The sequence below is a fragment of the Biomphalaria glabrata genome, chromosome 14, assembly GCF_947242115.1.
Source record: "Biomphalaria glabrata chromosome 14, xgBioGlab47.1, whole genome shotgun sequence".
In the NCBI taxonomy this organism is placed as follows: Eukaryota; Metazoa; Mollusca; class Gastropoda; family Planorbidae; genus Biomphalaria; species Biomphalaria glabrata.
The window spans coordinates 12,839,673-12,862,433 of NC_074724.1; the positions used below are offsets into that span (position 1 = coordinate 12,839,673).

The 22,761-nt window shown below is 35.3% G+C and overlaps 1 protein-coding gene across 1 annotated transcript in view; it reads right to left on the bottom strand.

Moving 5' to 3' along the window:
- Positions 1-487: 487 nt before the first annotated feature.
- The window catches only part of LOC106073878 (dopamine D2-like receptor), a 392,532-nt gene continuing 370,258 nt past the window's right edge, over positions 488-22,761 (bottom strand). The window contains exons 8-10 of the mRNA XM_056009413.1: positions 21,236-21,348; positions 13,808-14,883; positions 488-4,581 (exon numbers count right to left, since the gene is read on the bottom strand). Of these exons, the coding sequence (XP_055865388.1) occupies positions 4,352-4,581; positions 13,808-14,883; positions 21,236-21,348 (1,419 nt within the window). The 3' untranslated portion in view covers positions 488-4,351. The remainder of the gene's footprint in view (positions 4,582-13,807; positions 14,884-21,235; positions 21,349-22,761) is intronic.

A 22,761-nucleotide genomic window follows, 5' to 3' on the forward strand; every position in this document is an offset into this window, starting at 1 on the left:
CTATCAATCCCAAAAGATTATTTTCCATTTTTCTATAGAAGATAAATTAATTATATTACCATTAATTAATTAACTAATTGGCTTTTTTTTTTAAAATGATTTATATGTTGTCCTCGACAATGCATGACTTTACAAAGTTTCAACTTGATCCGAGATTGGGAATGGGAGAAGAAATATCTGTAAACAATCCAGACAGACAGACTGACGGAGTGAGTTAATAATATTAATATTAAGCTTTGACAAAAAGTATAGTTATCAATACAACCGGATTCTGTACACTGGATTCACCTCTATTTTATAAAAATTTCCAAAAGCGTGAAAATTAAATATAAATAGATGACAAATATAGAATCTAATTTTTAAAAATGTAGACATCAAACAATGTTAACTAAACAAATAAATAATATTAAAGTCCTTTTTTTTCTTTAAGCTTGTCGCCTACTTTTAAAGTTCAAAATATCTTTCATGTATTCTCAAAATAAATGTATTATGTTTTTTTTTTTTTTTTTTTTTTTTTTTTTTTTTCCACTGCAATAAACAAACACATACACAGTCAACAACAGGAACACACACACACACAGACACGGATTGATCATTTCTTCTATAATCAAGGTATTAGTGTTGGATCTTTTGCTAATTCCATCCGAGGAAACATTTTCTCTGATTTTCTAAGACTCAAAAACATCATAAACCAAAAGGCTCTGTCAAATGAAGTCTGTCATTTCTGGAGATAGATTACTTCTTAAAAGAAAAACATTCAAATCAGAACGAGAGAGTTTGATAAGCTAGGTCAATTAAGTACAAGGCAGATCTATTTTGATTCTTAAAGACAATATGTATATAATTGTTAAAGTATGTTATATGAATATCTATAGCTCTATTTCATATAATGTCAGGTATTAAATTGGTATTGGTTTGCTATTTGGTTTGTTATTGGATTGATATATGATTGAAATTCTCGGGAAAAATACCCAGAGAAAGGGAAAATAACTAAAACATAGGAGCTATCTCGAGACTGTCTCTTTGGAAGTGTTCCCAATAAACTCGACAAGGCCTTTAATTGAACTTTCAGTTTGTAGACGAAATAAAAAATAATTCAAATATAACTTTAAGAATATCTCAAAGTGAGTCGGTTGGTTTTCCTATCAATTCCCCTTTATTCCCCACGTTATAATATTTTTAAAACAGCGAGAAAAAACCAGTCACGTGATAGCCATTGTGCATTAAAAATTAGATAGTAATTTGTATAGAAGTGATAGAGAATCACGTGGCTAAATGTTGTTTGTTTACGATTGGTGAATGATGTCCATTAGGTTCTGCCCTGCTTAAAAGTGCACCAAAAAATGTGTATAGATCTTTTAAAAAAAATGAAACATTTGTACTCTGTATACAACAAAAAAGTTATTTCTAGTTTTTAACGCCAAATATCAGGTTCTAAAATAGAGCGAAAACTATGGAAAATTAGTCACCTCGGAGTGTAATGCAGCTCTTGTTACTGTAAAAGCGTGTACACTTTACTGACTTGAAATTATAGGATCAAAGTAAAACAATAATTTTACTATCTAAATGCTATCAAGCGTTGGCCACTACGTTCAGTTAGCACCATGTTCATTAGCTTCATCTGAGGTCAATTTTTTTTTAATTGAATGTGATTCGTTGATATTCTTATCAGTACCCTGGGTCGTCCCAACTGATATATTCAAAATGTAATTTGATTGTTGCACGGATTAGTGTTCTATTTGTAATCCACAAATGTTTGGCAATTTAAAAGATTTACGTAACTCTCCGGGGTGTCTAGAGAGTTAGGAAAACTTAGTTAAATTATCATAAATTAAGATTATTTTAGTGGTCTTAACAAACGTTTTTTCAGTTTGTCTGCAATCTTTCTCATCAGCTTATCAATACTACCATAACAATATAGACAAACATTCTATCTATCGATTAGTTTGTCTGACTTTACTTTTAGGATGTAAGGGAAATAAGTTTAGAATTTATAAGATATAAACGCCAAAATTTTTTGAGCAAACCGAAGTAATAAAGATTTCAGGAGAAATAACTTTTATAAAAATACTTTTAACACCTTTTATTGGTTTTGAAATATTGCATAATTGCTCTAAGATGGACATATAAAGCAAGTTTAAGACTTCAAGTTCAAGTTATGCCCGTTTGCTTGTTATCAAGCATTTATCAAATCACTCCGTCTGTCTGGGCAAAATCATTTTCACGCTATTTCTCCCACTTCCGATTCTAGGATCAATTTGAATCTTTGCATAATTATACGTTGTCGATGACTACACATAAATTGATTTCAGTATGTACGAAATTGTGTATTAAGGAGTCGTAATTAATTATATTTGTTTTATATGGAAAATGTACTAAATAGGCAGCGACAATCCGTCACAGTAATAACGCTAAGTCGCAACAAGCTAACAGGCTAAAAATTGTAAGCTAATAGTAGACTAAGAAGACTTTTTATTTTTCAAATCATTTTAGCATACTACGTCGTCCTGTGATTCCTGTGATCACATCGGCTCTACTATTGGCCGCATCACAAATTATGATATTTTCTGTTCTTTTTTATGTATTTTAACATCTTAATTAGCGCGTGAGTGTTGTTAATTATTATTATTATTTTTTATTTATTTTTATACCTAATTATTTTTTTTTATTCTTTCCGTATGATGAAGTCTGCATTATTGTACTGTATTTCCTTATTTTGTTGGAATGTGAGTATTTTTTGATAAAACAAAAGCTTATACAATGTTGCTATAGGCGTGGCTGGACAAATTTTATAATAGGTTAATTTCCCTTTTCATTCTACATGTCTGAAAATTGTTTCTAAAAGCTTGAAATTTTCTAATGTCTTTTTGAAATTCGGAAAAAATACCAATACAAATTCCTAAACAATTTTTATACCAAGTCGATGTTTAAATAAGCCAAAATCATGAAATACAAAACCAAGGACACCAGTCACCTCATCTTTTACGTTTTAACTTATGGGATTTAAGAATACGTTTTTATTACGAGTTACACTTCCTGTATATATTTTTCTGCATAAAGTGCAACATGGTACGAATGCTTTCAATTAGATGATGCGCAAGTCAAGTGCCGTCATAGAGAAACCAGCATGGATACCAATGGTTGTGAACTTTTGTCTTATAAAATATTAACACATTCTAATTTTAACTATACTAGTGCTAGGTTGTTGTTTTTTAAATGGAGGTTCGTAGTTTTGTTCTCCTTATTAAAGATATAATACTTTTATGAGAAACCACAGACAAGTATAACTACCGTATTGTAAGAACAACACACAGTGGAACATTACCAATTCTATAGACTTACATTTCTGTGGGAGTGTCCTCCAGTATGAAGGTTTAGAGCAATTAAAACTAATGTCAAAAGTCATCCTCCAAGGTACAGGGAGCACGAAGAAAGGGACGTCCAAGAAAAGCTGACTGGACAACGTAATGGACTGACCACTCTCTTGACGTCCTGCTAAGAACAACTGCTGACTGGGAAAGTCGAGGAAAGTCGAGGAACAGATGAAATGAAGGAACACACACGCGATGAAGGGACAAGGTAAAAAAAAACGCCCCAGGTGACAGCCTATGAGAGTGACTATATTGTGGATTTGGTAACTTGTTACGTAGCAGGACCTATACTGCAAAACAAATGAGCCTCTTCCGTGGCGAATCAACAGAATGCTTAAAGTTGTCGACTCGGCCATAATTACTAAACAATATCAAACTTAAACAAATCTCAAGATGTGACACAGACTCTACTTATCCTTATGCGACTCTAAGGCCTACAATTGTTTTTGATACAACAATATATTTCTGTGTGGTCCTCAAAGCTCTATTCAGACACAACATTAAGGTATTATATTATTAAATAGCATAAGCATAACATAGATTCCAATAATGTTGGTAACAAATTATATAGTATAACTACATCAGCTAATATGGACGTCGTTAGAAGCAAACCATATCGAGGAACCATTTTAATAAATTCTAATATTTAAAAACAGAATTTCAAATATGCACACATCAAACAGACGCACGAGTTCACTATTGATTTAAGACAGTACATTCCAGTGAAAAATATATTATATATATATATATATTTATATACAATACTGTTATAGTATTAACAAACGTATGTCATAAACCATGTAATTCTTAAGATAAACAGAATAAATATCTATGACATTGCTGTGGATAACTTCCTAACATTCGACTGTGTTTATAGACAATAATGCAATAAGAATTGTAACTGGCAAAAAATGTCTTCTTAGTAAAAGCGAAATAGTTGTTTTCACGTGGATGTTTCTATAAATAGCCAATGGCGGCGATCATCTGCATGGGTCAGTGAGCAGCTTCCGGAAGGCTTTCCTAAACTCCGGGTTGAAGATGGTATAGATGACAGGGTTAAGAAAGCTGTTGATGTAGCCCAGCCACTGGGCCAGGCTGAAGTAGATGGGGTCAGTGTTGCACGCTGGGTACTCGTCCAGGTCGTAGCGTATACAGATGGCGCTGATAATGTTCAGTGTGAAAAAAGGCACCCAACAGACAAGGAATACTCCTGGAAACAAAAAGAAAGGTAGAGTAACGTAATTTTTATTAAAGACTGATCTACGGGGTCATGTAAAGGTCATCTGTTTATATGGCACACGGTTAAGAGAGAGTCATGTGGCCAGCACAAAGACCAACGTTCTTCAAGTACTTTCAGGTACCTAATAAATTGGAAGGACTTAAGGGCGTCCTATAAATTTTGAAATCGGAATTTCCAGTTTTCACCCGGGATTCGAACCCAAGAGCTCTCTGTTTGGAAACAAAGAACTTACCCACTTAGCATTCACGTATTAAATTTCATAAGAAAAACAATTTTTTTTTTTAAATTTCATATCTATATAGATTTTTCTACTTTCAATACACATTTCTCTAACGTGGTGTTTTCAGTTTGCTAAGCTAGATAACAGATCATACATGGCTGCCTGGTAGTCGGGTATGGTTTCGGACAGTGGTCAGTCTTCAAGTTCAAACCCTGCCTCCTTTCATCCCCCCTACCATCTTGAAGTAGGTATGGACTAGGCCATAAAAATCTTCATTTCTGAAAGAAAGTACACAATTTCTAAAGCTACAAAGGCTTAGAAAAAGAACTCTCTTTGATCTGTTTATACCAAAAACTTTTACTTGTTTCTCAGACTATATCTGGTCCCTATCTGCATAGTAGTGCATAGCTCCTTATTTCTGTATGTACACCTTTCATTATTTCAATAACGGCACATTTCTCTACTTCTATAGCTGCTTCTCTATTTACTTCTGTGACTACATATCTCTTTAACTCTACATCAACACATCTCTTTACTTCTCTATCTACACATCTCTTTACTTCTCTATCCACACATCTCTTTACTTCTCTATTTACACATCTCTTTATTTCTCTATTTACACATCTCTTTACTTCTCTATTTACACATCTTTTTACTTCTCTATTTACACATCTCTTTACTTCTCTATTTACACATGTTTTTACTTCTCTATCCACACATCTCTTTACTTCTCTATCTACACATCTCTTTACTTCTCTATCTACACATCTCTTTACTTCTCTATCTACACATCTCTTTACTTCTCTATCTACACATCTCTTTAGTTCTCTATTTACATATCTCTTTACTTCTCTATCCACACATCTCTTTACTTCTCTATCTACACATCTCTTTACTTCTCTATCTACACATCTCTTTACTTCTCTATTTACATATCTCTTTACTTCTCTATCCACACATCTCTTTACTTCTCTATCTACACATCTCTTTACTTCTCTATCTACACATCTCTTTAGTTCTTTACGCTAATGTCCTATGACTCTATTTCGGTTTGCGACAGTCGTAACGCGTATTAAAAGAACATTTCGTTCACGTCTCGTTTTGATTTTGGACGGTGTGCGTTTATGTGCACTCTTTAGAGCGGTGCGCAACATAAGTATCACATAGAGTTAAACCCATAGATATAGTAATATATAGTTCATGTGTTAGGCAAGGGTTTTATGGAAAGGAATGAACATCTATAGCAATATTTAACATATTTACAAAAGGGAATATTAGTTAAACACACACAGACATGTTATTTTCTTAAAGAACGTATTAAGGGATAAAAAAAAAATGTTGGCAAAAACAAAGTATGGCTTGGATTGCGGACGTTTCGAAAGACACTTAAAACTTCTTGGTAGAGTCAGCTTTAGAAGTGGCTTTAAGGAATCATCAATTTCGCATGAAGCTACTCGATACTTAGCGCATGCGCAGTTTATTTCGAGATTGGACGGAGAGACTGACACGGATCATCTTCATTAAAATATCATCCAAATATTGTAAGCACATCTTCAAAGAGATTTTTTGAAATGTACGTCTAGAGACATCTTTTTAAAAATATCCCATCACGTGTATGGGGTTTACATTCCATAAGAACACGTGCCGGGTGAAGTTGATCCTGAAGTCAAGAGCTTGTTATTGTAATCCCATCACAAAGAGATTATGGAGTGTTGGCTTTGGATAGCTTTTTCTAAGAGCTTTGTAAATGCAGTCTCTTTCAATTTTATGCATGTTTAATTAATGTAGCTGTTACGTCATTACTATTATTCTTATATTTCATATACATTTTAATATCGATTTTTTTTTCTTTTAATTAATCTGAACATGGTTTTAAATACGAGTTATACATAAGGCGAAATAAGAGTTAATTGTTTACTTGTTTCGTTTCTGTTACTTTTGTGTTTTAACTTCCTTTACTGATATCGTCTGCTGATCTATGCTTTTATGGTGATTGAGGCTAATATTATTGAATCATCACCTTCACCTGTGTAACCGTTGTGGCACCACTCAAGATCGGCTGACTGTCTTTCTCCAATCCTCTGTCTTTCTCCAATCCTCTGTCTTTCTCCAATCCTCTGTCTTTCTTCAATCCTCTGTCTTTCTCCAATCCTCTGTCTTTCTTCAATCCTCTGTCTTTCTCCAATCCTCTGTCTTTCTCCAATCCTCTGTCTTTCTTCAATCCTCTGTCTTTCTTCAATCCTCTGTCTTTCTCCAATCCTCTGTCTTTCTTCAATCCTCTGTCTTTCGCCTTAAATACTTTCTTTCCATGACAGGCTTGTCCATTGTGTGTGTATGTTGTCTTCCCATCGCTTTCTCTGCCTCTTTTTCCTGGTTGGTGGTCTCAACTGACCACGTGTTGCCAGTTCGTAGGTCAGTGTTGATGTCTACTAAGACGATTGGTCTCGATTGTGTCTCCGATTATAAGATAGTTAAGATAAGAAGATAATTTTTTATTGGTCCAATCAAATGGAAATTCAGTTTGACTACAATTTGACGACATATGTGTAACTATAGAAGGACCCTTGCCACGCCCTGTCTTGCGGCACTGTGGAAGTTCCAGAAGTATGCTCCCAAAAAAACGAGGCACACAAACAGCCAGTGAGAGGTGGAAACGACTTACAGTACGAATATATTCGCACGTCGAAGTGTAGAGATTTAAAAAAAAAGGGGCATCACTTTATTTAAAGCCGATTAAATTATGTCAAAATATTGAATGTCAAAAAAAAATAATAAGAAGAAAAAAAATACAAATAAATTTTTTTTACAAACATCCACCTCGAAAGTTAGAGATGTTCTCTTTCAAAAGTTATTTTAATGAGCTAGAGAAAAAAAATAATTTTGAAGGCATTTTTTTTTACAACGTAAAAATAATGTCTGGGTTTAATAAGTTGAAAGACATTTCTCCAAGATGTTGCTCCTATTTGTTTTTCAAGACATCAAAAAAAAAATAATCCGATAAGAATAATTGAATAACTGTCCAAATTTTAGAGTACAAAATATTTCAATATTTCTGTAAAGATTAGTTATAAATAAATATGTTCATAAGATTATAGTAAGAATTACTTTTAAATTGGGAAAACAATTAACTCTGTGTGCTTTTATTGGTCTTTTAAACCTTAGCTTGGATTTAATCCTAAAAAAAAATAATAAATTGAACCAGATTTATGACTGTATAACGAAACACTTTTACAAAAAAAAATGTCTATAATTCCTTGAGGGTATTTACATTGTATTCGAGATATCTCTTACACATGTCCAAAACAATTAATAAAAAAATCAGGAAATTGAGTTTTATGTTTCCAAAGAAACACGCGGGAAATACTGTTTTTTAAACGCCGATTTCATTCGTTATAGATTTAGTTACAAAAAAATATTTCAGGGGAAACAGTCACAGTTTTAACTTTCACAGTTTTTTTCAGTTTGATTCCTTAAGACTCCCTGACAACACCTCTTAGCCTCAAAGTAGGGCGATCGTGGAATCGGTCCTTAGATAAGACGATGAAGGAAGCAAAACAGAACCTCCGCAAGACCAAGTTCATTGCACTGGCGGGGATAGAAGAGAGCCCCAACAAACATGTCGCTAACCATAAATCGTGTTTAAAGATGCTTTTTTTTTTTTGGCGGACAGCCCCACAGCAGATGTGTTACAGAGAAAGAATATAGGGGGGTTTCCCCGGTATGCTCAGCGTTCGACCTCGCCTCTAGCTCAACCTTCTTAGGATACTATAAATTAGTTATAGAAATATAACAAATTACATCTGCTTGGATCTTTACCAGACAGAACAGTAGCACAGACTTGCCGATAAAGGGAAGTTTCCACAGGCTTAAAGATTTCCAAAAAGCTACTCAAATCTAAGGACATGTTTCTAGGAAGAAAAATCTCTCTGTCCTGCTAGATAGTGTTTGCCAAACATTTTCAATAAACGGAACCCTTCACACATTCTGAATATTTAGCGTAACACTTTGCTTATTTTTTTTAAATAGAATAAGGCACAAATAAATTATTCCATTAGTTCGAGACACAGTTTGGGGAACAGCGCTTTAAGGTCTATCTGGGAATACAAATAATGTTGAAGCATGACCGCCATTTTGTCTGCGTGTCACGTGCGTGGAGATAATGACGTGGTTTCTGAGTTGACTTGCATGACCAGGAAAAAATAATAATCACGTGACATTATTATTTGTCTAAATGGTTCCGTGAAATTGTCATCGCGGAAGTCTAATGGATATAAGCACCCCCCACTACTAATACAATGCTTCCTAATGGCATGCGTCTTATTTCTGAGAAACAGTCCAACTCCTGGCCTTCACTTATGGCACAAATATTGAGTGTGTCGAAACCGTTCTCACTAACAAGATAGGGGTGAAGGCGAGTAACTGGTGCCTAAACCAGTAAGTTTCGGGCAGTAGGGGCTCGATTACAGCTGGCTATTCACCTAGACGAAAGTAAACTCTGAATTCTAGCTTCTGCTGCCTTGCAGCTATACCCAATCACGGGAAAGGCTTGAAGAGCAGCCCTTAAAAAAAAATTTGGGTCCTGCCAGTCTTAGGCAGTTTGCAGCACGTATTGCTACACCCTGGCAGAGCTTGCGACGCCGCTGAAACCAAACCTTATCGAAACTATCCGTTCCTTTGGATACATCAGCTGCGTTGGCGGTAAGGGGGGGGGGGAAGGAAGGTGACTTCTGTGTGGGCGACATCGTACCGAACATAGGGCGCAAGTATTCATCTCATTTGCAGAAGATGATCCAAGGTCGTTTCGCCCTAGTATTTCTTTTCTCAAAGATATATAAACATTCACTGTCATATTTTTTAGGAAAATCGTTAGAGCCGTTTTCGAGTAACCATTTTGTTTTGTTTCTTTGACCGATGAATAATCTGCTAGCTTAATAGATGAGTTGTCAAAAAGAAATTTCATGACCTTTAAAATTGTTGTAAATGAGCTGGCTAGGTGTATAATGTAGCGGTATGTGTTACTGTTGGTCAGATGGAGATCACTTCACGTACCAATCGTCTGTGAGATATACAGGTTATTAACTTATAAAGTGTTCCTCAATCTGTGTTCCGCGGCTACCCTAGTGTTTCCCGAATAGGTGTTCGACGAACTAATCAACAAGTAGGACACCAAGTCAATTAACCTCCCTAAAAAAAATTAGGCAAAGTGTTCCGCTAAATACTCAGAATTTGCAAAGTGTTCCGTTAAGGAACAAGTTTGGGAAATGTCTAATAGGCCGATAGGCTTGAGCAGGGGCGCACTGGCTATATGGGCATTCAGGCAAATGCCCGGTGGACCGGTACCCAAATGTGCCGATATGGTCAATGAAAGGGCCGCATGGATGTCATTATGACACGTATTAAATTGTTAATGGTTTTATAATATTCTCTGATAAAAGTGACCCGATGAGCGTCTTTTTTTAAGAAATCTATTTCAGACTTTACATTAAAATTTAATTTAATCTAGAAACACATTTCCGAAATAATGTAGTGGCCTACATGCGTAGACAATCTTACTAGTTGGCTTAATCCTTTTAGGTTCTATTCACGATTAGTGATTAAAAAGCAACGTAAGACTTTTATTTCTTATAAATATCACTGTATGCATGCGTATGGTTATGGATTAAACTTAACAACAATTCTGAGGACAGGCAGGCCTGTAATTGGAGGCGTTTTGACACTAAGTCCGCCCCTGGGTTCGGGACATTTTAATCTTTTATTAGAAGCGCTACATGGACCTATCTAAACAGAGTGCAGTTGAACGGTGAAGAGTTCAGTCCAGTATACTAGAGCGGCTATACCCTCAGACGTTTGGACCGTACAGTATTCGGTTGTATGTATGTTATTATTTATTTTAAATCTGCGTTGCTGTCACGAGTCGAGTCTGTGACCTATTTCGACCAGTTTCTAGAAGCTCGAGGTCAAGCCTGTGCTGTCCAGCGTAAACAAGTTAATTTTAGGTATCCAATCAAAGAAAAGAGTTAAGGAAAAAAAAATAGCACACGTCAGCTTCTAGAAGGTCAAAGTTACTAAAATAATTAGGGGAGAAGTTTCCATGATTCTGGAACAATGAAAGAAAGTATAAATTAAGGGAAAGTCAGTAAGACGGGGTTCTTCGCTTAGTCCCCGATTAGTAATGGTTATAAGTTTTGTGATATTAGCGGGTCCATTAATTAAAGTTTTATTAGTTGAAGTTGAAGTTATACTAAGTGAAGTTTCATGTATCTTTAAGTTTTATTTATGAAGTATGAAGTCAAGTTGTTATTGAATTGAGAAGTTAATTTGATGTGAAAGTTGAAGAAGTATTATTAAAGAAGTTTCAAGAAAATACAGAGATGTTTCTTCACTTTATTGAATTATCAAGTTTGATAATATAATCCCCGGCAAGTGTGTTCGTCACAGTTGCCCAGATTAAGAATTGCAAATATACCGATGTTAAATTAAAAGTATTGTTTTTATTTAAATTTTTCTAAGATAAAAATTAGATTTAAAAGTGGTCAATAGCTTTCCTTTAAATGCAATATATTGAAGACAAATGTGTATCATAGCTGCTGTGTGTGAAACATCTCATTATTGCACACGTTTATATGATACATTATATTGTGTCACATGTTAAGCGTACTCACAACTCTTTTGATATATTTCTCAAACTATTTTAAAATTTGACCTCAATGTTGTTTTGTTTTGTCTATTTAACCGTCGAGCTAAGATTTATAAGTGGTTAAGTTTTTATTTGAAAAAGTTGAAGATCGTTTTAATGACTCTAATGACGCTTGCATACTGCACAGCTTTCACCGTACGGCTGAAGGTGTGTAAGATGCTTTCACGTTGTTCGGTGAGGGTAAAGTGATCGTACGACGATTTGAAAGAACAGTATCGTGTCACTAATATTTACATCTGTGTGGATTCAGAGGTCTACATGACTAAATGGACGCTTTCCTACTAGACTGGACTTCAGACGTACGAGCACGAGATATGATCAAATCATTAAGTAGTAGTTTGTTTACAATTCGACTTGCTCAGAATAAAGGAAATAAATAACAAGATTACAAAGAAAGTTTGTGTAAACACAAACTCAGAGGCGGTCCCAGGTGGGTCCGCCGATGAGTTATCTGCTTGATAAGTAATGTAGGTAAAAGGCAGTTTTCAATACCTTAAGCAAGAATATGAAAAGCTATATAGTACAAGCTATCAACCACGACATCTTCATCTCTCTCCATATACAAAGTAGACGAGTAATAAATGAAAGTCGTGCAGACGTGATTTTATTGTTTGGACGTCACCTTATTATTATTATTATTGTTATTATTATGTTACAAACGAACTAATACTCCTTCTCTAGCACTGCCAGAATCGAGCTTCCTTAGAAACAAAATTTATTGTAGTCCCATTGACAGGTGTCCACTGAGAAATTTTCTACTAATGTGGCAGGCCTGCAGCAGTACCACCCTCTGACAGGAAACGAGAATTTTATGAAATGTTATGTCTTGAAGGTATCTGTAAGGTCAGTTGTCCCCTCAGTTGGTATAACAACATGGTATATTTATACAATAGAGAGCTTTTATAGTCGCTTAATCTCTAAACGTAGATTTTTTTTCATTTTAAATTTCAGTTTTCATTATTATTATTATAACTATTATTAATTATTTTTCATTCTCTGACACTGCCAGGGTCGAGCTTTATAAAGGGGAACATAATTCATTGTAGTCCTTTTAACAGTTTCCACTTTGAAATGTTCTAATGATGTGGCAGGTCTGCAGCAGTACTGCCCTTTGGCATCAGGATACCCTTAGGAATGCTTACGACATAAAATGTGTCCGTAAGGTCAATTGTCATTATTCCCTCGGATGATATTACAAAAGGGTATAGTGTTACAATAGAGAGCTTCCATTGTCGATTAAGCTCTTAGCTTAGATTTTCAATTTTTCTTCATTTGTTTTTATATTGAGGGATAGTGATAAGGCGATATCAATGTTGGTTGCGGATTTATTTTTTATTTTCCTAGATAAACAGTAAATCTGGGCGATTTAAATGCAGGGTCCTGTTAGTTAAAATGGGCCTATACTAGTGTAATAGGTAATCGGTTGACTCGATGACCTCCTGAAATCTGATTTTCAACACCTTTTCAATTTTTTGTTTTTTGGTTCCTAACATGATTGACGGACGGGCGGACGAACAGACAGACCACACAACGGCAATAGTCGCTCTTTCGTTTACCGGGGACGCTAAAAACTAGGAGCATCGTGTTATGACTATGGAAAAATATGTTCAGTGTGACACGGAAAAGCCAACCAACAACAGGTCCAGTTTATTTGCAGTAAGGCGAATGTTGTGAGGTGTGCAAGGAATGAAATGTACAGAATAATGCTGTGAGAATTTGTACCTCTGTTGGTTTATTTGTAGAGGAAATATTTCTAATTAAAAATAAGGTTTTTACTTAGTAAAATAATTAAACTGTATGTAAGATAAAGTAAATATATGTTTCTTTTTTTTCAATTACAATAATACAAAAGACAAGCAGGCTAACGCATCCACGTCAGGACCATTTGATACTGTTGAACAGACAAGGTTATAGAGAAGTTAACAATGTCGTATGATTAACTGTTAACATATTTTTGTATTCAGATTATGCATTCAGTTACTGTTTTTTTTTTTTTTTGGTTTTAATGTTTATTTGTTTTACTGTTTCAGAAGTACTGTCATTAAAACCATTTAATTTTGTTGAAAATTTATAATAAATAATTTAGTTTATAATAGTGGTGGCTAACGTTATGTCTAAATGAGATATTTCAGAGACGAATACATCTCGTAACAACTGAATAAATACTCAAAAGAATTATTCCGCAGTTTATATGAAACAGTAGTCTATGGAAAATGTTAACTCAGAATATCATTTGGATAAGTATAATTAACATTTTTGAAACAGAAAATGAGTCTTACCTAAAACAATGGCTAAGGTTTTTGTTGCTTTCTTTTCTCTTTTCGAGGACGATTTCTCTTTCCTCTTTCTGCTCGTTCTCATGTGAAAGTTAAACTTAGTCACTGCTTTTTTATGCTCCCTCTTGGTTTTCTTCTTGGGGCTCAACATGCCCTGTGTGACTTCTGCAGTGTCGCTAGTGTCTCCTTTACACACCAATGACGTGAAAGGCGTTTCCGCTTCGTTCGCGCACGTCGGAGCTGCGCCCCCGGACGTGGAAGCGGAGCCTGAGCCCCCGCAGTCCAAGGCAGAGGCGCAGCCTCCGTTTTTCCCAAACTGCAGCATAGTCCGCTGCTCCTCCGACTCGAGGCGGTCCAGCTCCTCTGCCACCGGGTTGGTGATGAGCTCTGCCACCTCGACGCTGCGGAGCAGCCTCGGGTTGACCTGCACCACCACCTTGGCCACGCCCATGCATTTCGGGTTGTTGGTGTTGTTGTTGGCGCTGCCGCTGCCGCTGGGGCTGTCGTCGTCGTCGTCCTCGTTGGAGTTGTCGTCCGAGTTAGAGTTGACGTTGGTGATTGAGCCGTCATCCCCTCCGTGGGTCGAAAGAAACCGAGAAGTGGTCGCCTTGGACGAAGTCGTTGTATTATACGTCACACGCCCGTTGTCCATTTTGGCCAGCCCTGTGGTGACGGTGGCTTCAGAGGCGCCGTACACTCCACCAGTGTCATTCAGGGCCACCCCGGCGGCTACAGCCGGGTTCTCTATGACGCCCTGCAGCGCCCGCTTGTCCACATCCCTCATACACTTCGCCTTCTTGGCTTTCAGCGCCCGTAGACGAATCACTTTGTAAATTTTCCAGTACAAAAATATCATAATAATAGACGGGATGTAGAATGAACCCATGGAGGAGTAGATGATGAAATCGCTGTTGAAGAATCGGCAGTCACCCACGTTCCGGTCGTCCGAGTAATTGACCCCTAGGGCGATTGGCGCCGCTATGGCGACGGAGATGACCCATGTGATGGCTAACATGATGAACACCCGCTTGGAGTTTTTATGCTTGGCGTACTTAATAGGTTGCGTCACGGCGATGAATCTGGGAACAATAGAAAAAAATATAATAAAAATAAATGTTAAGGGGAGGTAATCTTTCAAGAAATAATTTGATTTTCTAAAAAGATATTATCCCCCTTTTTTAACTTTCTGGTGAACAACAATTAAAGTTGCCATATTTAGAATATACTTTCTAAATAAATGTATAAATATGGAACGGAAGTAGCAATCAATAAAACAATTCTTAAATTTTTAAATGCAGTGCTAGTTTGCTTTTTATTTTTGTTATAATACTTTAAAGGTCAATGTGGGTTCAGTTCACCATTATGATCCTGTTTCTCATTTCCTAATTTGTGATGTGGTCTTTATGGGTGAGATCTAGAATTTTCATGTAGCATCTCGATTTTTATGGCTGGAATTGTCGAATCGCAAGCATATACCAAAGTCAACCTGACCAAGGAAAGCATCAGTCTTATTTGTTGAACCTTTGTTTTTCAGCTTTATATCAAATCCTGTTAATGCACGCATATTAACAATCCGTTTAAAAGCGCCTTTTTCATGTCGCCATGTTGGACTACAGGTCAGCTTACACGTACTCAACCTTACTGACTTCACTCAAACTACTAAATCATTTTTTTTGGTGATAGTTGGGGGGGGGGGGGGAGATTGGTCTTCTTGAGGAGGCACATCTACATCACTAACCTTAAGCAGTAAATAATCTCCGTATCCATGGCAACCGACGATAAATAACGCCAGTGCGTAACCTCATTACAAAGTGGGAGAGACAATTATATTCCTATTTGGTCCAGATCGCTACTCTGGGCACTTCCATCACGGCCGAGGACAACTTCGTTATAGTCTGGTCACACTCATCGGTCATCTGTTATCATATCATCCACCTTTTTTTTGTTTTTCTGGGTATTTTTTTTCTTCTATTTATTGAGTTCCTTTCGTTAAGGATTCTTTGACTGGGTTTGATGTGCGTATTTCATGTTACTTTGTCTTCTGTCCCACTCTTGGTGCTTGCATTAATGTCTACGTTGCTCTCGCCTGCTGCTATGTGTTGCATTGTTCAGAAATATAATTATGTTTCTTTACCTGTTTCAAGTTCTGTTTTATTTGACTAAGTTGATTTGCTTACTTTCCCTTTTTTTTTTCCATTATACTTATTGTTATAAAATTTAGCTTTTTTTTTAGCCTTTCCAAATTGTTGCCGTTAATAAACTCAACGTCTCTATATTGCAAGCAATTTGAGAGGTTTCTGTCCTGAACAATTATAAGTGGGAATAGATAAATATATTTTCATGATATGTATATAAATATCCGTTGATTTTAAAACGCACTAAAAAGTAGAAAAGTAGAAACTAATTTTGAGAAATCGTTAGGTGTTCACTTGAGCTCATGTTAAACACACCCAACGCTATTCGATGTAATTTTTAGTCAATGTTTACGTCTGCATACAGTCTTTGATAAAATCTTGACATTAAAATTTAATTATTTCATCGTATTCTAACTATCTTTCAATTCTTCTTCCTAATTCTGTTCACAAGGCTTATCTCCCTTAGATTATTGGGTCATTTTTGTTTCTTTATATTCTATAGTTGCACTATAGCAAAACAAAATTAATTAAGTATAACAAATTGATTAGCTAATTTTTTTTTATATTTTGATTGATTCATGTGTTGTCCGTCGAACACGAGCTTTGTTACAAAATTTGATGACGATTGAATTTGATTGGATGTCTAAATGTAGTCGAAAGGTGAATTCCGGCGAGCCAAATTAGTGGTGTATGTATGTGGTGGATGTATGAAGAGGATCAAGAATCCTCTTGCTCTTTCACTAATATTAATGTTTTTGTTGGTTTTAAAAATTTAAATAAAAAGAAGAAAAGTTGTTGAACATATGACTTTTTTGTTCAATTAGCTTTAAATAAATATATTTTCTCTTGTTTTGTGTGATCATTAATAATGTACTTTAAGATGTAGAGAACAGTGTAAACATGTTTTTTTTTAAAGGGCTTATTTATTTTTCTTTTCAATACATCATCTAAGTCATCTCCCTTGCGCTAGTGCTTTATTTAGAGTGACGTGAAGTTGAACCAGGTGAGCTTTCAGGAGACAGACATCCAAGAAATCCTGAGTCGCGTCCGGAACTTACAGAGAAACTACTTAAGTCACATACAATTAATAGCCTTCACTTTTGGATTAACTCACATTCTTTTTGGTCGTTCCATTTTTAGATATAAAAAAAATAATTATCACATATTTCAGTTATAATAGCTTGATATGTAGGACAGTAAATATTTTATATTCACTTTAAAACTGACCTACAGAAAGGTTGTTGATCTTTCGATTAGGGCTTGTATTTAACAAACTTTTACAAGGCGCTAATGTACCTACTTTATATGTCTGTCTGTCCTTCTTGTAAAAAAATTGAACATGTTTTTTTTCCTCCCATTTCCCATTCTCGGATCAAATTAAAAATTTGCACAATTACTCATTGAGCCTGACAATGCATGAATCAATAAAAAAAAAAAGAATTAGTTAATAAATTTGTGTGATTAATTATTTTGTTTGATATCGAAATAAGGGGAATAACTGCTACTTAATGAGAGATGTGGATGTATATATGGATTTAATCCTTTGCGTTTGACAAGTTTTTTTCAAACACTTCCCATTCTCGGATCGAGTTGAAATTTTGCATAATTATTCATAGTCTAGAAAATACACGAATCAATCCAAAAATTAACCAATGAGTTAATTTAGTCCTACTTAATTGATTTTGTTTTACGTGGCAAAATGGGAGTTAAATCTAGTAATTTTCAGTAAATGGCAGTAATCTGCAGTTCTTTTCCATCGATACGCTTTGTTTTTTCAAAGTATTCTTTTTTCTATTGCTTGTTTAAGCTATTACATTCGATAAAAGATACATACATATTTTTATAATAATCAAATTATTGATAATAATATTGTTTTCTTTAAATTTTCAAAGAGCAATACAGCTTTTTAGGTTAGACTTTGTAAATGTCAAATAACTTTAGACACTCACATTTCTTTCACGATGACAAAGAATATAGTCCTTATTCTAATGATTATAACGAAAAGGAAGGAGGCTCATAAAATCGTGTAAATAAATGGCTAGAATATACATTTCTTAACCATAAAAGTCTTTTTTTAAATCTGTGAAATGTACATGAAAAAAAGTAAGAAATACATTGCAATGTAAAAAGTACAGCAAAACCAATACACAGTACAAAGAATGCAGTACAAAGTATACAGTACAGGGTACACAGTACAAAGTATGCAGTAAAAAGTATGCTGTACTAACTATACAGAACATTATATGCCGTACAAAATAAACAGTACGATTTATATTGTAAAAAGTATATAGTAAAAAGTACACCGTACAAAGTACAAATTGCACAATAGAAATCATACGGTACAAATTACACAGTATAAAACATACAGTACAAAGTGTTCAGTTAAAAGTACAAAGTACATAGGAAACTATACAAAGAATACAGGACATTATATACAGTATGAAACACAGTACAAAGTACACAGTACAAAGGATACACTAAAAAGTACGCAGTACAAAGTATACAATAAAAAGCAAAACGTACACAATACAAAGTATTCAGTAAACATTACACAGCACAAAATATGCAGTACGAAGCACACAGAGGTGTCCACCTGTTCCTAACTGAGAACAACAACAGAATAAGCCGATACCAAACAAACCAACGATAAAAGGTGAACGAATTGATAGTTCCTTATAGTGTCCATTACCTTCTCCCAGGCATAGTCACGTGGTATTATCATCAGTGACATCTTCAAAGAGTAGGTCGAGTCTTTAATCACTCACAATGATCAAAGACTTTATGATTCGATGTGTAATCAAATTTCCCAGGCTAGTATTCTAAGGTTTTACTAATGCATGATTACATTTACTTCTAAATATTGTCTGACCTTCATATTTACTTAGTAGAGAAACAAGGTATTAGCTAGCTCGAATGTTAAGAGAATATGACTTGTCTGAAAGGTGGTTCATCTGTTTAATCTCTGGAAAGCCCAAGCCTATATTAGTGACATAGTTTATTCAAATGACTGATGAATTATACTTTATTTGCGGGCTGTACTGTAAAGTCTGTAACAATGCTTTTGCCTCAATCAGTAAACTTTGTTTATATTTAACACTTACTAAAGTAAAAGCAGAGAATTAGCAGCTCGTAGACGTTCCTGGCTTGGGAATATCGACACTGAAAGTTAATCTCAGAAATCTCTTTCTTTAGACCCTGATTCTTTAGACCCTGATTCTTTTACCCTGATTCTTTAGACCCTGATTCTTTTACCCTGATTCTTTAACCCTGATTCTTTAGACCCTGATTCTTTTACCCTGATTCTTTAACCCTGATTCTTTAGACCCTGATTCTTTAGACCCTGATTCTTTAGACCCTGATTCCTTAGACCCTGATTCTTTAGACCCTGATTCTTTGACCCTGATTCTTTAGACCCTGATTCTTTAGACCCTGATTCTTTAGACCCTGATTCTTTGACCCTGATTCTTTAGGCCCTGATTCTTTGACCCTGATTCTTTAGACCCTGATTCTTTGACCCTGATTCTTTAGACCCTGATTCTTTAGACATTGATTCTTTGACCCTGATTCTTTAGACCCTGATTCTTTAGACCCTGATTCTTTAGACCCTGATTCTTTAGACCCTTATTCTTTAGACCCTGATTCTTTGACCCTGATTCTTTAGACCCTGATTCTTTAGACATTGATTCTTTGACCCTGATTCTTTAGACCCTGATTCTTTAGACCCTGATTCTTTAGACCCTGATTCTTTGACCCTGATTCTTTAGACCCTGATTCTTTAGACCCTGATTCTTTAAGGCTCTGATTCTTTAGACCCTGATTCTTTATACCCTGATTGTTTAGACCCTGATTCTTTAGACCCTGATTCTTTAACCCTGATTCTTTGACCCTGATTCTTTGACCCTGATTCTTTAGACCCTGATTCTTTACACCCTGATTCTTTAAGGCTCTGATTAAGTTCTTCGTGTCCTACATTTCAGTAAGAGAGAAAAAAAAAGTTGTAACATTGAAACTAATGGAAAGGAAACCAAATGAAACACAGAAGAGAGAGATTTAAGAATGACATTTTTTTGTCATTGCGAGTTTTGAAACCAACGACTGGGAAGAGTTAAAGTCGTTGATTAACACGCATGACTAGAAGGACTTAGGAATTGTGTGGGACGTTAATCATCTTCTTATTGGGCCTAGATATATATATGTACAGAGAGAGAGAGAGAGAGACACAGAGAGAGAGAGAGACAGATAATTGACATGCTAGGTTTTATATAAATTATTTGATGGCAGCATTTTTGTTCTTCTGCTGAGTTTGGAGAAAATTTTAATGTTCCAACTTCATCTCAAGCATTTTGACTGACATTGTGTTTTGCTATTGTCAAGAGAAGGGGTGTGTAAGCAGTGAGATTGTGTTTGTGTTTGTTTATTTTTTTGAGTTGTGAGTTGCGAATTGTGTTTATCACGAGATTTTCAAGATATTCAGTGGTCAGTTGGAGAGCTGACCTGGTCTGAGTATGATGTTGGTAGTTGTTTTTGGCGATTCTGTTTAGAGTAAGGAGATATATTATTCTTTCTATGGATGTGTATAGATTGTTTGGGTAAGTTTATATTTGATAATACCTTGAGATAATACATTCTTGAGTCTCGTCTATGCGCCATTGAATATTTAATTTGGGTAGATTTAATACCTTTTTGTATATTATGATTGTGTATATATATATCATGTGTGACCTACCTATACTGTGAATAAATACTAAGTTTCAACTCCTTTGTTGAGTGTGATCTATAATAACAAATAAGTAATATCGGAGAATTGACCACTGTGACATCTCCTTCGTGTTGAGTATAAATAGAACCACCTGCACTCGCTATTGCTTTAAAATGACCAGCACTTATTCAGTCTCGCTCTATACATTTGGTATCATACCTATAATACTTGTACACTTTTAATGATCTACAGTTGGGGCGTAGTATTACACCCCCACTAAGAACTAGACCAAGTTTCTTACAGTATTTACCCATCTCATAGTCTTACAGTTTGATACCTTGGTGCCCAAAATAAAATACAAAGGCATTTTCCAGAATTCCAAATATACATTTTAATTTTCTGAGCTTGAAGACCACGAACTCGAAGCATTAGTGTTTTTATAGTACGATTTCCTTGACCCCGATGTTCTAGCTCTAATTTTAGACTTATCTTTCAAAAACATTTCAAATGGCAAAAGAAATTGAAATTAAAATAGTCCAGGTGGAGCAAAGTGTGAAATTGTTTTGTGGTTCAAAAACAGGGAACCTTGTGACTCACCTGTCAACACTGATTGCTGTTAAATTAAGAATGGAGGCTGTACAGGCCAACACATCAGAGGCTACCCAGGCGTCACACAGCGGGTCACTGAGCATCCACCTGTTACTTACAACCTGGTGTCAGAAGAAGAAAACATTTCTTGATGTATGTATCAATTAGGATTTAGTCTTGTCACACACGAATTATAACCTTGATATTTAAATGTATACAGGACTGTATGTAACATTTCACATATAGTTAGATATAGTTAGATTGAGGGAAAAAAACTATCAACATGATTAACATGAAAAGTATAAAGGAAAACACCTTTACAGAGTTTTTAAAAAGAGCATATAAATAAATATATATGACAGTTTTAAACAAGTTTTAATATTTGTATCTATCTCATTTCCGTGAGTACTTAGCATGCTCTCTTTGATCTGGTTCAAATCTATTTAGTCTCTTTGGGTAGGGGAGGAATATCTGGGACATTCCCGGCTATCTTTAGGTGCTCAGCAAAGACAGACCAGTTGGAGGAATTGTGAGATACAAGATTTTGCGTCTCTCTACCAATTTGAGCCTAAACCCTCCTCAATTCAATATCAAAGCAGTTGTTTTTGTCACCAACTTACATGTCCCACAATTAAGAATTATGTTTCAACTTTAAAAAGTATCGAAATCTTCTAAACAGATGACTACCCGCATAAAGAAATAGAAGAAAGGGATTAAATATACATATCATGAAATAATCGATTATGTAAATAGACGATTACTTGTAATAACGATATAATGATAGGTTCATAATGACAAGGGTAATACATTTGGTACTAAACATTCATCCGTTCTATTTTTTATTTTTGGTTTGCTTGATACTATTCTTTAGGTGTGCTTGCTTGACTGACGAGAAATGTGTGTGTGTGTGTGTGTATCGGTGTATGATTGAGCGTGCCAGCAATTTAAAGTTAATACCCGGCGTTGTCAACGTTCCCCAAGAGCGTCCGTCAGCCGGTCATGTATAATGTATAGGTTCCAGAAATAGCTGTCCTGAAACCATTACAGCCTTAAGGAATTGATGAGTTTTTGACAGTTTATTGTGACCAGGTTCGCCTGGAAGACTCTGCAGCGATGTGAATAAAAGACTTCAATTACTTTTCAAGATATTTAGAAACCAGAACATTGTTCCATTTTTTTAAACCAACAGACCTGAAGAAACATTTTTTATTGAAGATCTACATGAGATTTCTGCTTTGATAAACAATAAAGATTATGCATATATTTATTATTATGAGAATTGTTTATCAAAGTTTTAAAATATCTCCGACGTCGTTACATTAATAGAGACGTTCATCTGTGGCGGGAAATAAAATAAATAGCGTTTTGGCGTATCCGGTATGCACTATAAAGGAACGTGTTGACGAGTTATGTTAAGGTATATAATAATTTGTGTGGACTTTTTAGACATACAGTATACATCTAGTTGGGAACATTAGGTGGCGCGGTGGCTGAGTGGTAAAGCGCTTTGCTTCCTAACCGGGGTTCGAATCCTG